At 46.0% G+C, this 16,215-nt stretch overlaps 1 protein-coding gene across 2 annotated transcripts in view; it reads left to right on the forward strand.

The window, feature by feature from the left end:
* The first annotated feature begins 2,157 nt into the window (after positions 1–2,157).
* LOC8032695 (succinate--CoA ligase [ADP/GDP-forming] subunit alpha, mitochondrial) overlaps positions 2,158–16,215 on the forward strand; it is a 29,516-nt gene continuing 15,458 nt past the window's right edge. For both annotated transcript variants that reach the window (XM_002399475.3, XM_042287523.1), the window contains exons 1-5: positions 2,158–2,276; positions 3,456–3,556; positions 4,510–4,626; positions 10,042–10,254; positions 13,524–13,743. In XM_002399475.3, the coding sequence (XP_002399517.2) occupies positions 2,240–2,276; positions 3,456–3,556; positions 4,510–4,626; positions 10,042–10,254; positions 13,524–13,743 (688 nt within the window). In that variant the 5' untranslated portion in view covers positions 2,158–2,239. The remainder of the gene's footprint in view (positions 2,277–3,455; positions 3,557–4,509; positions 4,627–10,041; positions 10,255–13,523; positions 13,744–16,215) is intronic.

The raw sequence follows: 16,215 nt of genomic DNA on the forward strand, positions 1-16,215 counted from the left end.
AAAATACGACGGGGCAAGTTAGCTGACGTAGGTAAATGTTAAACATGATGATGTTGCCCAATCCTCGGGTAAAGTTACCATCTTTAGCTTTCTCTGATGCTTATTGGGCAGTCAGAGGTTTCTGCTGAGAGAGCTTTGTCGACAAATGTTAAATTTTTCACCCGCACACGGATGGTGATAGATATCTCGGGGGCCGCTTTTACGTTTGTTCTGAGCATTCCTTTACACATTGGTATATTTCAGCGTCTGTGCGGCAACCGAGCTATTTAAAACCTGCAAATAAATCACGGGTTGTCAATTACTTCCTTCGGGAAATAGCAGACGCTCACAATTCAAGCTCGCGTTTGATTTCGTGGCCCGTGGGACGCGATTTCTATAAGAAAATCTAAATTTTTTCCGTTCGGTTCCGCGACACATCGTAGCAGACGAACCCTCGTCGTCTGTTCCCGCTCCTCGCCGGCCCCGCCGGGGCGAGGCATGACGGGATTGCATTTTGGCGCACTCCCGATTTTCTCGGTGCAGCGAGTGCATGCACGCGTGGGGTGTCAGCGCTGAAACGAACTCGGAGAGTGCAACCACTCGTGGAGTGCCGGCCGAAACGAACCCGTTCCACGCTGCGAGTGGGCACGCGTGGGCACGAGTGCCGTGAAACGAACTCGCTATAAAATAGACAATCAGCGCTGCACGTAATTCATCTTTTAGCCATTACCATCCAATCCGAAGCCAACTGGCCAGCCTGTCGCGCATGCGCACACGAGTCGAACCTCAATACAAGGTTCGTCGAACTTTCTACTAAAAGTTCGAAAAAGTCGAACCTGGTCGAACTCGAACCGCGGCCGGTTCGCGACACCCCTAGAAATAACCAATCAGCACTGCCTTTACTTCATCCCTTAGCCATCGCCATCCAATCCAAAGCCAACTGGCCAGTTTTTCGCGCATGCGCACACGAGTCGAACCTCAATATAAGGTTCGTCGAACTTTCCACTAAAGGTTCGAAAAAGTTGAACCTGGTCGAACTCGAACCTCGGCCGGTTCGCGACACTCCTACTTTTTAGTGAAAGGTCGAAAGTTGGCGGACCAGTCAAACTTTGAGGTTCGACAAAAGTTCGCGACACCCCTACTCCTGTTTAGGGATGTCGCAAACCAGTCGAGGTTCGAGTTCGACCAGGTTCGAATTTTCGTATTTTATGAAAAGTTTGACCATGGTTTGACTCAGGTTCGACCACCGATCGAACCAGTGGATGGAACCCACGATCTCAATTGTCATTGCGATAAGGGGTGTTGCGAACCGGCCGAGGTTCGAGTTTGACCAGGCTCGACTTTTTCAAACTTTTTGTGAAAATTTCGATGAACCTTGTATTGAGATTCGACTCGTGTGCGCATGCGCGACAGGCTGGCCAGTTGGCTTTGGATTGGATGGTGATGACTAAGGGATGAATTAAGGGAACCGCTGATTGGTTATTTTATTTAATACGGTACAAAAAATTAAGTTAATAACTTCTTCAGTGGTTAGAATTGGTTTCTTTTAATTGCAAATGTTCATAAAGAAAAAAAAAACTTTTGCATAAAAATAAATTTACCAAACCTAGACAGGCTTGTATCAAGGTCTGGCCACACTGTTCGCAAAGTCGAACCGGTCGAATCTGGTGAAAAGTTTCAAAGGTTCGTCGAACCGGTTCGACCCAGTCAAATCCCGAAAGTTCGACCTAAAAATCCGCTTTGACAAAAGTTCGCGAGACTCAAGGGAGCAGAGTAGCGCTGGAGTAGCGCAAGAGTAGCGCAGAGAGTAGCGCAGAGTAGCGCAATCTAGAACGCCATCTTTCGGCGATTAGCGGCGAACGCCCTGGGGTTCCAACTCCGATCAGAAATGCATGGGGAACGTGAGAAAATCACTGTTTCTTCAATATTGTGGGGATGGAAAGGACGTCAATAATTTTTGACATAATAAAGGAGCATTTTAGGATAATTTGCGCTAAGTTGCGTGCCATGTAAGGGCGTAATTTAAAAAAAAAAAATTGCCTGAGCGGCATCACGCAACAGACGACACGGCGACGTCACGGAGACGTCGCACCGTCCACGTGACCTGCTCCTTTTAGTTTCCAGGATAGATGACGCAAGCTACCACCAGTTATGAAGGGTACAGCCGTTAGCGTCTATCCATTATGTCCATTCTGCATCGACCCTGCCGCCCTCACTTTTTGTATTTTTCATCTTTTCATCCCCGGGGTCGAAGGGAGACATGGCATGCTGCAGGTTCGTTTCCAGGGTTTCTGCGAGTAAGTGTGCTTCTTGGACTACTTTTCTCCGTTGCATCCGCGTTCTCCGAGGGAACGTCCAAGCGTGGTAGGCTGTGGATCGACCAGGTCGGCGCGAACTGTTTGACCACGTTGGAGAACTCGGGATCTGCTTTGATAAGTCGCCGCTGCTCCACGCCTTGCTTCTGCTCAATTATTCGAGCTGTTCACGACTCCGGGGATCGCAGTTTAGTGATCACTTCCACGAGAGATAGTAACAGAACCAGCACTTATTTGGCGGCGTTCAGAGTGAACTGTTACCGAATAGTATCGGTATTAGTCGAAGCACCGGTTCGGGACCTTCAAAGTGTAACCCCCCGGGCAAATTATAGCTATGATAGTAACTATGGATACGACCAGAAAAACTAGCCCGTGTTGACTTTCACCCGTTTGTGTTTGTCTGCTAGTTGGGGTCCTCGCTGCGCATTTCCGTTGTCTTGTCCTTGAATAATCAGTAGCAGAGGGAACGTCGGTATTCGACCTCGCCGCTTCCTGGAGCCAGTGTTGTTCGAGCTTCAAAATGCGCCCGGAGAAGCTCACAATACGTTTCCTACCTTGCTGCTCTGGGCCAGTTAGTTTCATTTGCACGAGTGTCGGGGAAATTCCGTGCAGGCTTAGTGTCGGAGAAATTTCGGGCCTAATTATGCTTTGCTGGGATCCTACTTGAAATAATGACCATCAACCGGCATAAGTAGAGTGGGGTTGTGACTCGCCCGCGAGCGTATATTTGTTGGTCCAGATCATCTGGACGCGTGTTAGCAGTGTGTGGACGTCCTTTCCACTATCACAAGAAGGTCATAAAAGGCTACGTCAACAGGGATATAATAATCCGCTATCAGCGAACGTTGATTTCTTAAATTTGGTCCGTAGACGTGTGTATAAAAACGTGCAATTTTAATATTTTTTTTTTTTAAATTGTGTTTCGTTACATGAGCGCTTACGCTCACTAATTACTGAGTTACTCGATAGCTCAGAAAAACTGGTAATTAATTTCTAGTTTCAAGACTGTTTTAAAATTTCCTACTCCGCACAAAAGTTGTTCCCGCAGATTGTTTTTTTTTTTTTACTCGGCAGCCGAGTTATTGTTTTGATTGATATGTGGCTGACCTTTTGAGACAGAAAGATTGTAAAATTCGTCGCACCTCTTGTTTCGCACGACAGGCTTCCCAGCAGGTGTTCGAACATGTTACTCAAATACAAGAAATGCCCTGAAAATCGGCAAGGACACCAAAGTAATATGTCAAGGTTTCACCGGCAAGCAGGTGAGAAGTGCTGCAACCTTTCATTTTGAGGGATCTCTCGCACGAGGCTTGTGCAGCGATTGGACTTTAGAACCCTGAAGTGTTCGTGGACATGCTACTGCTTTCTTTTCACCGAAGGCTCTACTAATCACGATAGGAGCCTTGTCGACATAGATATGTCATAGGTATGTGTGCAACACACATATGACTTGTCAGTTGGTTCCGAATGATACGTTGGCAGGTGCTCCGAATATGAACTTACGAAATTGGTGTAAACTTTTACCAGCTTTTCTCACACTACTGACTGAATCAGTCTCTTAAGAAATCCAAATATGCAAATATTGTTTATCTTGGGCACTCTGTGGTAATATGAAAGGCTTCTAAGGAACAGTGCTCGGCATATGCAGGTTATACCATTACCTGGCTATCATGGATGCTTGGGAGATGCCAAGAAATAATTTGCAAAGGGTTCAATGAGATTGCCCAGGGATATATGCTTTATGAACAGAATTACATTTGAGTAATACCGAAATGCCTCTAGTTTTGGATTCCGTTAAAGGTTTTTCTACTACTCGGAGCAAGGTGCTTTGCTTTTTAAACAAGTGTTCCCTCTCAAGTGTTTTGATAATACCCCAGCTGGATATAGTTGGTGCGTAAGATTTCTTTGATATGGATATGTTTTTCCTATTTATATTGCCCATTTTTAGCCAGCACATATGAACACTGAAATTAAAACCTTTAGGATACTATTGTCAGGAGGCTGAAAAACCCTCTATATGTGTTTAGCCTTCTATTTTAAGCAAATTTAGTTGATTGAAATTTAAGGCTATGCAAATATTTGGATGAGAAGGTGGCAACATGAGAAGCTTTCTGTACACTGGAACACTTGTGCAGACGGAGGAAAGGGAACAGAGGCATTAGGATAGATAAAGTGTTTGCAAGAAGCGATCTAACAAGAGTGTGTGCACGCCCAGGGCACGTTCCATAGCAAGCAGGCGTTGGAGTATGGCTCCCGACTGGTCGGGGGAGTGTCACCCGGGAAGGGGGGCCAAACGCACCTAGGCCTGCCCGTCTTCAACAGTGTCAAAGAGGTATGGCCGTTTGTTTCCTTCAGAGCCTTGGGACCCATTCCCTATTCCAGGCTGCTTTCCCTATTGGCAAAGTGGCGTTTGGGAGGCCAACAATTGTCAAGCCATTGGGGCCAAAATTTAATTCAGTATGAAAGTGTGCAACACATGCGTGACTTGTGTCAGTTGGTGAAAGGGGTATGGAAACGAAAATAAAAATATAAGGAAGTCTTTCCAGAATGGGTGAAATATGACCTATCATATCCGTAAATGACAATTGCACGTTCGTATTTTGAGCGGATCGCTATATTTCTCGTTTCAAGAGTCCGGCTCTAGCGAGCGCTAAAAAAATCTGCCATCGAGGCATGCGATGTGTCATGGGAACTCCGTCGCAATCGTGACATCAGGCTCTTCAGTACAGCCAAAAGCTGGCGTGATTATGAGCGCCGCCACACGGTGGCTTTTGCGTGTCACAATTTGTTGTTTGGAGCGGCGGAGGAATGCACAGCTGCACGACGACCGTCGTGACGTATTCATTCCAGCACTTGTAGTCAGCGATGCGTTCCGCCCTGATCTATGAACTCGAGAGGACGCTGATTTCAGCTACCAAGGGGACCCTGAAGATGTCAGCGAGGATGAGTAGTCACTCTTGCACATGGCGATAGATACGCGATTCGGGCTAGAACCATACAAACCATCCGACTGTCCGCCCGACAAAATCTAAAGGGGGTCGGGGTCACCAAGAAATGCCTTGCATTTATCTATGATTGACCACCTTAAAGGCTATTAAGTGTTTTTTTTTATTAACAGAGTGCTCACTTACCAGTTTGCTTCGCTTTTCGTGCTGTTCGCTGAGCTCTTCTGCTTTTCTTTTCTTGGAAAAAAATAGTCGGCACAACCCCTGGTTGCAACCGAATATTCATGGTAGGAAGACTCAGACTCCCGAGGGGAGTGGGTCGCCTTTTGTAGTCCTCATTGCGAAAATGGTCACCGTACAGGCAATCAGTCTTCACCGGCGCCCAAAAGATGACAGGCGCGCGAGACAGATCCATACGCTTCAAAATTTCTCATCGTTCGGAAACCCGTGGTCCGGCGTCTCGCAGTTCAGCATGCTGTTGCCGCAGCCCTCTGCTGCACAATAGAGCGGCATCCTGCATGCAAACGTAATGAATAAACGCGGAAACAACTCGGCGATACCAAAACAATCGCGCGCCGCGCAAAGCAGTGCGATTGTGCCATTGCATTCATGGGTTGGGTGTCTACACGAGTATGGTGTACTGCCGAGGGTGGCGCTACTGCGGGAGGAGCAACACTTCACGATCCCCCAACAAAGCTTCGGCCCCCCAATTACCAGGTGCAAGTGGGAAATCGTTTTATTCATTTTAAAATTACTTTTCTTGCGTTTTCAAACGAAAGATTGATGTTTCTCAGGGGCTGATGCGACGTGGTGTATACCTAAGCGATGAAATGAGCCCTAAAATTTAGTTTCCGTTCCCCTTTAAGAATCATACATGTTAGCTGGTGCTCCAAATGTGAACTTATGCCAGCCTGGGAGATTGCTGTAAACTTATACCAGCTTTGCTCACCACCACTTTTTTGCTACTGTTGGCTTATGGCAGTGTTGTTCCACTGAAATAACTTTTCCGAAATGTCTGGGACGAGCATTGCCTGGTTATGACCAGAAATTATGGCACATTTTGCCAATATTTTTATTTATATTTGTTTATCGCAGCATGCTTTAAAGGGCAACTCCGGTCCATAGTTTTGATTTTTGGATTATGACTGCTTTTAGCGCAGTCAGCGTCCCTGAATTACAAGGTGCAATTTTTTTCTCGTTATTCTGCATAGTTTTAGAGATATCGACGCCTCAAATTTTTGTCTGGGCTGCGGTCAATGAAACCGAAACTAGCCGCTCGAGGCCCCGGCAACACTGGAAATCAGCCTGTGACGTCATGGTCGTTCTCGTTCAATGAGTACGCTGTCCATTTAAGCTACAGTGATCGGGGCTCTGTGGATGGAGCGGCGTTGCTCTACGCTGCGCTGGCAGTGGCGTACCGTACGTACAGTACTCGGGTGGAAATCGCCGTGCGTACACATGTCCGTGCTCATCTCCTGACCTCTCGCTTTTGCGCTGAATGTCAGTCCCAGACACGAAGCTTTGGGCTCTCCGGCGCGGGCCGCGGCGTCCGAGCACGCGTGTGCTGGGCTGTATACGTTTGTTTTTTTGTTCTTTTTTTCCTCAGGTGCGTAAAAACATAATTTGCAAGCTATGACACTGTAATTTACCACATAAGTTCGTCTAGGTGGTGGATCTAATTTCTAAAAATATCAAAGAAAAGCCCTGCCGCACTCAAAAGTTACAAAAAAAACAACAAAAAAAAACTTGTTATTGGAGCTAGTTAGTGGTTGTAGTCTACATGCCCACCATTCCCCACTCAACGGAGCGTGAATGCATGCTCCATGTTGAACACTGCACTTTACAATGACAATGACTGTTTTATTGATCCGGGTACTTTTATCACGTTTACCTTTTGTGTGCGACATGTTACTTAGTTATGCGAAGCTCATTGCTATGTTGACTGCATGTTTTACTTTACAACTTCAGTGTGGTTCGGCTGGAATCATCGATTTCATTAATTTAATGCCGGACGTATATCAAGAACCCACAAACTTTTTTTTTTTTTTTTGCTTTCATTTTTGTTTTCTTTTTTTATATGGGATAAATAAAGCATTTGATCTTGAAGGTCATGTGCCAATGTTCAAACCAAATGGGCTTCTTTTTTTTTTTTAGCAGACACGTTGTTTAGTGAAGACATCGAAGACTACGATAGCTGGAGCCTTGACCCATATGCACATGACCCACTGCCACCTTCTGACGAACTTCACAGGGAGAGTGCTTCTGACACCACGATTCGTGGGAGTGCGCACCGAGTTGCTCGCTAAAATGAGCCTTGGCGTCCACTCAAACAAATAAAAAAAAAAGTCTATACTAAAGCTACACGGGCTACAGATAAAAGCAACGGCTAAGCACGCCAATCACCAGCCGAAGTAGCGGCGGTAGCGGTTCAAGGGAGCGCACTTTACACTGTACGTGTACGCCCGTCCGGACTGGAGGAAAAAAAAAAAAGAATGACAATGACGTCACGGCCCAAGGTTGCTTTAGCGATCGGTGACCCGCTGACGGCCCGCTAAGGAGCGGCTGCTCGCAGCGGGTCGCATTTTTATTATCGGCATTACTTGGGAATGCGGTGTCCCCTTTACATAATATTTTGGCTGGGGTTGTATTTTGTGTAACTAAATGAATACCAGTAATTTATTTCCTTTTGAGTTCTGGCCGGAGTTGCCCTTTAATCGTGATGTTATACAGTTGTGCTCGATGCAAAGTTCTGTTTTTTGTTCAAGTGACAATCATTATTGTTTGGCACATCATGTTTTGTTATCAAGCATTAATCAACATGTAATACAGTATCCCCCCCCCCCCCCCCCAAAAAAAAACAAAAAAAACAAAAAACAAAAAAAAAAAGGTTGTTTTTACTGCAAAAATAAACTATGCATTGTTGAAGGCTCATTCTCTTCCCAAATGTAGCCCTTGTGGTCTGAACCAGATGCCAAAGTTTCACAACTAATCGTTATCTTATTCACAAGTTATAAACAATTTTCTGAAATTTTTAATGGGACAATGGCTGTCGACGGAACTCTCAAATAGGTACATAGAGCTGAATGACGCCGGTTATCAAAAACGAACAAACACGGGCCCCATTTTCCCATTAAAATGTTTAGAAGATCACTTATAAATTTTGAATGAGATAATGTTTGGTTCTGAAACTTTGGCATCTGGTTCCGACCACTAGGGCTATATTTGGGCAGAGAATGAACGTTTGGCAATGCATAGTTTATTTTTGTGGTGAGAAAAACCCTGTAAATTCTTTGTTTGAACACGCTGAACATAGACAAAAAGCAAAGAACATCTGACAGTATCATTGCTAAAGGAAAAATATTTTATTCTAAAGGCTCACTATACTCTATTTCCTTAAAGTGGACTACAGTAAACACTATGGGTTCCTTTTATCTATTCCAATTATGTGCCTAGAATGTGTCATCTGCTCTTGCGATTAGCAAGACAATGAGCGCAAGACAGAAGCAGCATGCGGTTATCTTGGAGTTTGTTGCGTTGATCATGGTTTACTTGAAAGGGTGATGTACAAGCCTAAATGTGTGCTAGTCAAAGCAGTCTGCCATTTTTTCTCATTTCATCTCGGAGGACTGAGAACAGTGACATTTGAGACAGGATGTTTGAGGGAAGAGGCTAAATGGGGAGGAAGATAAGGAAAGGAGCATGTTGTGTTATGTATACTATCGGGTGTTCAGCGAAATGCAGAACAAATTGTTCCTGCCAAAACTACTGATCGCTCAGAAAAAAGGCCTGTGACATTCTGGTCCTGGGCCAGGAGCCCATTTAGGAAAATATTAAAGTTTGGGATAATTAAGTTGTTAATGATTCTTGCATAATTAACTTTTTAATACTGTGTTTAAGGGCATGGTTTCAATTAGAAACTGGCTGAGCATCATAGAAAAATACTAAATCAATAAATTGCAGAATAATAGAAGGCACGTGCTGCATTTTATGGCTTTCTGAAAAACCACACAACTTTGACAGGTTTTTAAGTTTCGGTTTGCAATCAGAGCACTTCTTGCCACCGACGACACTGCGCCCCGTGGAGAAATAGTGTAACCTGCTTCTGCTGCGTTGGGCGAAGACTGCGAAGCAGATGTTGGTTGCACAGAAGCGCTTCGATTGCAAACCCAAACCGAATAACCCATCAAAGTTGTGCGGTTTTTCAGAAAGGAGTAAAATGCAGCGCATGTCTTGTCTCGTTCTGAAATTTATTGTTTTAGCGTTTTTCGATGATGCTCACCAATTTTCTAATTGAAACCATGCCCTTAAACACAGTATTAGAAAAGTTAATTACGGAAAAATAATGAGCAATTTAATTATCCCACCTTTAATAATTTTCCTAACTGCGGCCTAGGACCAGAACATCACAAGCCTGTTTTCTGTACGATACATAGTTTCAGCAGGAATGATTTTTTCCGCGTTTTGCTGAGAACCCTGTATATGCATATGCCTTATTTCAGACGAAGGTACTGAGGGGGCTAGGGTAAAAGAAGACAAGCATGTCTTCTGACGGGACCCCAGCCCCCAGTTTTCACATCACTCGGCTGCAAAAGGCAGAAGAAATATTCGCATGTATGACATTGCCACACATTGCACAAATACACATTTTTTTTACATAAACCAAACTAGTTAAGATATGAACTGCAGATCATGAGAAGTTTAAAACATACGTGGTCTCTTCAGGTGGAACAAAGTCTGCCCTATTGTTCCCCATTTTGTGGGGCGTCTGGGGTGTCTGCTTGACAGGGGTGGCCCCACTGCAGGCTCGGGCAGCGACGGGCGCCGATGCATCGGTGATCTATGTCCCGGCACCGGTGGCGGCCAAGGCCATAATGGAGGCGGTGGAGGCGGAGGTGCCGCTGGTGGTCTGCATCACGGAGGGCATCCCCCAGCAGGACATGGTGCGGGTCAAGAACCAGCTGATGCAGCAAAGCAAGACGCGCCTCGTGGGGCCCAACTGCCCAGGCATCATCAAGGTGGGCTCCCAGCTTCAGTTGCCTCCTTCTTCACCTGCCCTTGCAGTACGAGCCCCTCCCACAAAGCTCTTGCCATGATTTTTCTTCAGCATTCACTGCTAAAGTGCAAGGAGCTTGTCCAGCATGTCATATATTAACGTCAGGTCCACAAGAAACGCTTTACAGTGCCAGGCATTGCTCGGCCAGTGACTGGAAGAGAACGGTCTTATGTCCCCTGCCCCTTTTTTTTTACCAGGCTGCGTGAGACTTAGAAGCACTGTGTAACTTGTAATCATTATTCTTTTAAAGGGGCCCTCCAAGGATTTTTGTGACTGGTCTAAAATTTGCTCTGAAACGGACCTCATTGATTGTAGAAACACGGGAAAAATTTTTTTTTTCAGAAATTTACATTATTTTGGGAATTATAAGCAAATTATTATTACAAAAACAAGTGAAGCATTTCCACTCTTTGACACATTCGGCAAAGTTCAATGTTTGGAGGGTTGCGTGAAGCTGCTGGCCAATTGGCTGCAAGTTAGGTCCATGCCTGTTGCGCTGAGGATGTGCACACATTGTTGCCTCATTGCTAATGCCCGTTGCATCATCGTAGCTTCAGGCTTCAAGCGCGATCGGCGTCACCAACGAGCCTGGGCTGTTCACACTTCAGTTTCAGCGAACCCAATGCGTACCATGCAGAACGACGCTTGTTACCCACTTTGCCGTGCCCCACTGCTCTTGGAAGAGCCTGACCAAACATGTTGCGAGTCCAGTGCGGTGGTGTGATCGAAGCAGCATTTTGGTGCAAGGAGTTGCACCATGATAAGTTCAAAAACGAAGCAAATTATGGGGCTAATGAGTGCAAGTGAGCATTTATTCTCTCCAGAATGTCACACAAATGTCAGCAAAAAAAAAAGAAAAAGATCACAATATGGCGTCCGTCCAAGCGTCCTGCAAGGACGGCAAATTCAAATAGCAGAAATGGGCGTACCACACACTGGTCCCAAAGTTCCTATTTCCGAATGGGGCGCTCATGCGAGGGCTACCGTTCAGTGCGCTAGTGCACCTGTGCGCCAGTTCACTAGTTCCGCTGCTAAAAAGCAGGCTTGTCACTTTTTCTTTTTCTTCTTGTTTTGCACATGTGAAACATCTTTTTCTATATTTTCCAGCTTTCTCGCTCAATAATAAGTATTTCTCAAAAGAGTAACGATGGTTTACAATGTGCACTTCGTTTTGCCTGCATAAGAGAGTTCTGACAGCTCTTGCCAACACTGCCATTTGCAGAATGGCTTGCCGATGACGTCACCACTGTGCCACCAATCACGCTTTTTCAACACGCTGTGGTGCCACCAGACGTTAAACTGTTTTTGCCTGATGGAAGTAAAATAGGATGCATGGCTACTACTTGTTTCTTGAGTAGCCACTAATGGGGTAATACTAACATACAAATGGCAGAAGCTCAAATATCATAGAAGAGCCCCTTGAACAATAATCCTTTGCATCTCACTTGTGAAGGCACAGATTGTCAGACAACTGCTGGCAGTCACATTGGATGGTCTTTCAGGTTATTTTCTCGCGTGGTCTTTTTTACCTTTTTTACCATGCATTGCCATGCAGAACAGTTTAGTACTGCCTGTAGCAAATATTCCGACCACTTTTTAACTTTGTACCTACTAATGAGAACCACCCGTTATGGACCATAAAGCCCGCCCACGAGTGTGACTCGTGTTTTGGTTTCGGCGCTTGTTTAGCACGCTCTCCGGCAGATAGCAAAAGCATACCTGTTGCTACATTTACCTTGGGTTGTTTGCTTGTTTGTTGTGCTGTTTGGCAGAGAGAGAACGCTCCATTTAGCCAAGGAGAAACAAAGCGGTCGTTTGTAAGCGTTTGCGCTTAAGCAAACTGGCTTTGGCGTGGAGGTCCGCTTTAGCCAATAAAGAGATGCAATTTTTTTTTTTTTTTTGAAAGTGATTAATGCTGAGGCATATGTGACGACAAATCCATGAGCCTTTTCGAATTTTCGGAATCTGACATTAGATTGATGGACTGTGACAGGAGTGATGAAAACAATGCGAATTCTGCAAGCATTTTATCAACTTTGGCGTCTGCACATCAGTGAGACTCAGACCAGAAGTCCATTTAGAGCAAGATACCACACCTGCAAGACAAAAGTGAGCAGGCAAGGTGTTAAATTAACAAAGTCATAACACATTGGACCTTCCTTTTGTTTGTGCTAAAGTGAGAAGTCCGGAGAAAAACTATATGTCATAGTTTTGCCATTCACCTACCCCTTTCGCCTTCTATGCAGTTTTGTATGACATAGATCTTGGCTTTTAATCGGTTAGATTTTTCTTTTTAAAAAGCAACGCCGGTCAAATTTCGATGTTGGGAAAACGATGCAGTCCTACGTCATGTCATATGAAATGCCTACATGTAAAATATTACGATGCAATTCCGCCTAAACATTTTTTAAGCCGGCGAGTGAAGTCTGAGCAGCTCCTCGGTCAACAAAATCCGTCCAAGCTCGCAGGCGACGCACTGAGCAGCGCAGTCAGCGCCACTGTGTGGACAGCCAACACTGCGTGGAACGTCTACGACTGGAAGAATTGTTTTGTTTGTTTCTTCTTTTTCAAGGTGCGGAGGGTGAGAAAGAAAAACGAGAGAGTGCGGGGCGTCCGCCGCTTTTGTTGATGACATAGCCGACGTCTCCGTACCTCGTGATGTCCGGTAGTTGACGAGCAGAATCAATGTTGCCTACTGCGGGCAAGGTTTCGGCTTCGCTTTGTGATTTTCATTTATACAAGGTTTGCAAGGAAACATTTAACTTTCCGGAAAATGGATGACATAAAATCGTTCATTAGTACTCGTTTTGATACGATAATCACCCGTAATCCCAGAATTTCCCCTCTTAAGGTGGGAGGGCATATTTTTTAAATGATATACCGTAACTATTCTTAAGGGACAAAAAAACGAAGATAATAAGTGTTTGCACTAGCCTACATTGCACCGTGGGATAAACAGCCCGTCTCTTTTTGACCGCCTTTCTCCGCCCTCTACGGCGAGGAATTGGAGGCGAAGATCAGATAAGAGCACATGGGGACAATGGCAGCTAGCTTTGCATCTCGCCACTAATGATTCCAGTCAGCGCTCGATGTTCCGACGTCCCCGTGCACTCTGGTGTCCTCCTCCCCCTGAATTTGTCGGCCCTATTGAAGGCTCGTGTAGCTTTTTGGGTGAGCAAGTAGCCCGGATGATTGGCAACGAGTTGAGCCAGCCCCTGGATGTGTTTTCAGCCCGAGGAGTGCAAGATTGGCATCATGCCGGGCCACATCCACCAGAAGGGCAAGATCGGCATTGTGTCTCGGTCGGGCACTCTCACCTACGAGGCGGTACACCAGACGACGCAGGTGGGGCTGGGGCAGTCGCTCTGCGTCGGCATCGGGGGCGACCCCTTCAATGGGACCAACTTCATCGACTGCCTGGACATCTTCCTTCACGACCCGGAGACCAAGGGTACGTCTCGGACAGAGACTAAAGTCACTGGATCCATGGAGCGCCTTTCCCGCCTGCTAGCAGGACATAGATGCTAACAATTGACACTCTCTGTTGCTTTGACCACTTCAATCCTTTCAAATCTTCCAAAGAGTCGTTCTGAACCAGCTCCTAGACCACTATGGAGCCATACCTCGGCAAACCTCACTCATGAGGGCCCTCACTCACCCTCACTCACCCTCATCTTCACAGGTGAGGTGAGGGTGAGTGAGTTTCTGAACCAGGAAAATTCATGAGTGTGAGGGTGAGTGAGGGCCGTGAGGGCCGTGAGGGCCGTGAGGGACGTGAGGGACGTGAGGGCCATGAGTGAGTGAGGGGCGTGAGGGCGGTGAGGGGCGTGAGATTCAGTGAGGGTGAGTGAAGGGCTGAAGGTGAGTGTGACTGTGAGGGTGAGGGTGAGTGAAGAGCTGCAGGTAAGTGTAGCTGTGAGGGTGAGGGTGAGTGAGGGGCTTAGGTGAGTGTGGCTGTGAGGGTGAGGGTGAGTGAGGGCGACCTAAAATGCCGACCTCTGTATGGAGCTCCATCATACTAAAAGCGCTCTTCGCCAATATAAGCGTAAGGGGCAGTCTAAGAAAAGGCAGAAAGGAAGTGAAGACATTCTCTGCCTAAGTATGGAAGGGGATGCCAGACAATGCCAATTGGAAGTGTTCCTTGTTCTCGTCTAACCCCATTTGAGGTCAAAACTGCTGTGCGGTCCTTCAGTCTGTGGGGAAGCGGCCGGGGGGGCCTTTTCTGGTGTCATGCTGAAGGCCGCATGAAAGTGCCTCGCGGGCCGTGGGTTGGCGACCCCTGCTCGAAAGGATTGTTACACGTAGGATGAACAGTACCATCGGCCCTGTTAATACCGGGGGAGTTGAAATCCAGTGTTAGGATAATAATGCTATGCGGAGCGCAAGTTTGTCTGCTTCTTGAACAGGGGTCGCGATGATGTTAGAACACCAATCTTTTATTGGCTGATTGAAAAAAAAAAGAAGAGTGGTGAGACCTTGAGGAATCTAGCGTTGCGGTCTACCCACTATTCTTTCAGTCAAAACCAATCGGAGCTCAGCATCATTCTGATGTCACCGCAACTCTTGCATAAGAAGCAGACGACTTGCTCTCCACATAGAGTACATTAAAAACACTTTTTCCAAGCTGGTGCCAACTTCATCATCAAAGTCTTCCAAAACTGGGGAGGGGGGGTGGGGGCAGCAGCAGACGGGGTGGTAATTACAAACACCCAAAACAAATATTAAATAGAATATTTTAAGTTGGACCCAAACAAGTTCAAGATTAGTGACAACTTCCACAGCAGATGGCTTTAAACTTTTAATAGCATTCAAAAGGCCTCCTCCTCTGTGCTCAGTACAATCTTTATGCTATACTGGAAGGTTTGAATAGAGAAGCAGTTCACTTGGAATGTGAATATTCTGCCATGTGTGTGCCTAAAATAATCTGGGAACTACACATGCGTGCATTTGTAAGCAAAATGTCTTCTCGATAAAAAACGCTGTGCAAATTAGTAAATAAAGAAGAAAGTTGGTGTGTGCGAGAGGTACAATGAGTTGATTTTGAGGGAGGTTTTTACACGCAATATTCCTAATCTAAAAACAACCCAAAGTTCTATATTCAACGCTGCCCTCATAGGTCTGCACATATCTGCTCTGCACACGCAGTGCCAAGGGTCAAGAACTGCTTGCATTCTTCAGATCCGCAGCTGCAAATGCCAACTGAAGATGAACTGCCCCTGACGGGTTGACGGCCCTGCGTAGTATGTCGCGCAACTCCCCCTTGTGCAAACTAGCATCACCCGCTGGTCGAACGAGTATTTTATACGATTCTGAAACAAATCTGTGAGGATGCTTGCTCTCGTGCTCAAATGAAGATCTTTTTTAATAAAACAAACTTCTCATTGAAAAAGCCATCAACAAACTTCAGCTTGATAATATTCATAATTTTTTCTCCAACGGCCGACACCATCAATATACTGTATACAATATCAGTATATCAATAAATGCTTTGCGGGTGGAAAGAGGGGTCCGTACTGCGGCGGATGGCGGGGAAAGTGGTCAAGTCTCGAAGTTGGCATTGAGGCTCTGATGGTGCATGCAGCCGCCGAGAGATGGCGCTAATAATGAATAAGGCCTATTTTTGGTATGTGGCGACAGATGACTCGCATCTTTGGGTAGCCCAACCTTCAGTGCCGCCGTGAAACTCCTCGATTGCACACAAGCTCTTATGGTGGTGTGCTAAAGGTACAGCAACTGAAAAATGTTCCTTGCCATATCAGTCCTCTGGGTGGTGGCTGCTCAGCCCCAAAACATGGAACAATCGTAACATTTCTAGAAAGTGCACCCAGCTATTCACCGCTCTGCACTTTCATCGTGGGTCGGGTGGTTTGTGACTGCTCTTGGAAAATGATTTGAGCGAGCTGCTTCAGCAGTGCGAGGGAAA

The sequence above is a fragment of the Ixodes scapularis genome, unplaced genomic scaffold (genome assembly GCF_016920785.2).
Source record: "Ixodes scapularis isolate PalLabHiFi unplaced genomic scaffold, ASM1692078v2 PGA_scaffold9__187_contigs__length_104089568, whole genome shotgun sequence".
NCBI lineage: Eukaryota > Metazoa > Arthropoda > Arachnida > Ixodida > Ixodidae > Ixodes > Ixodes scapularis.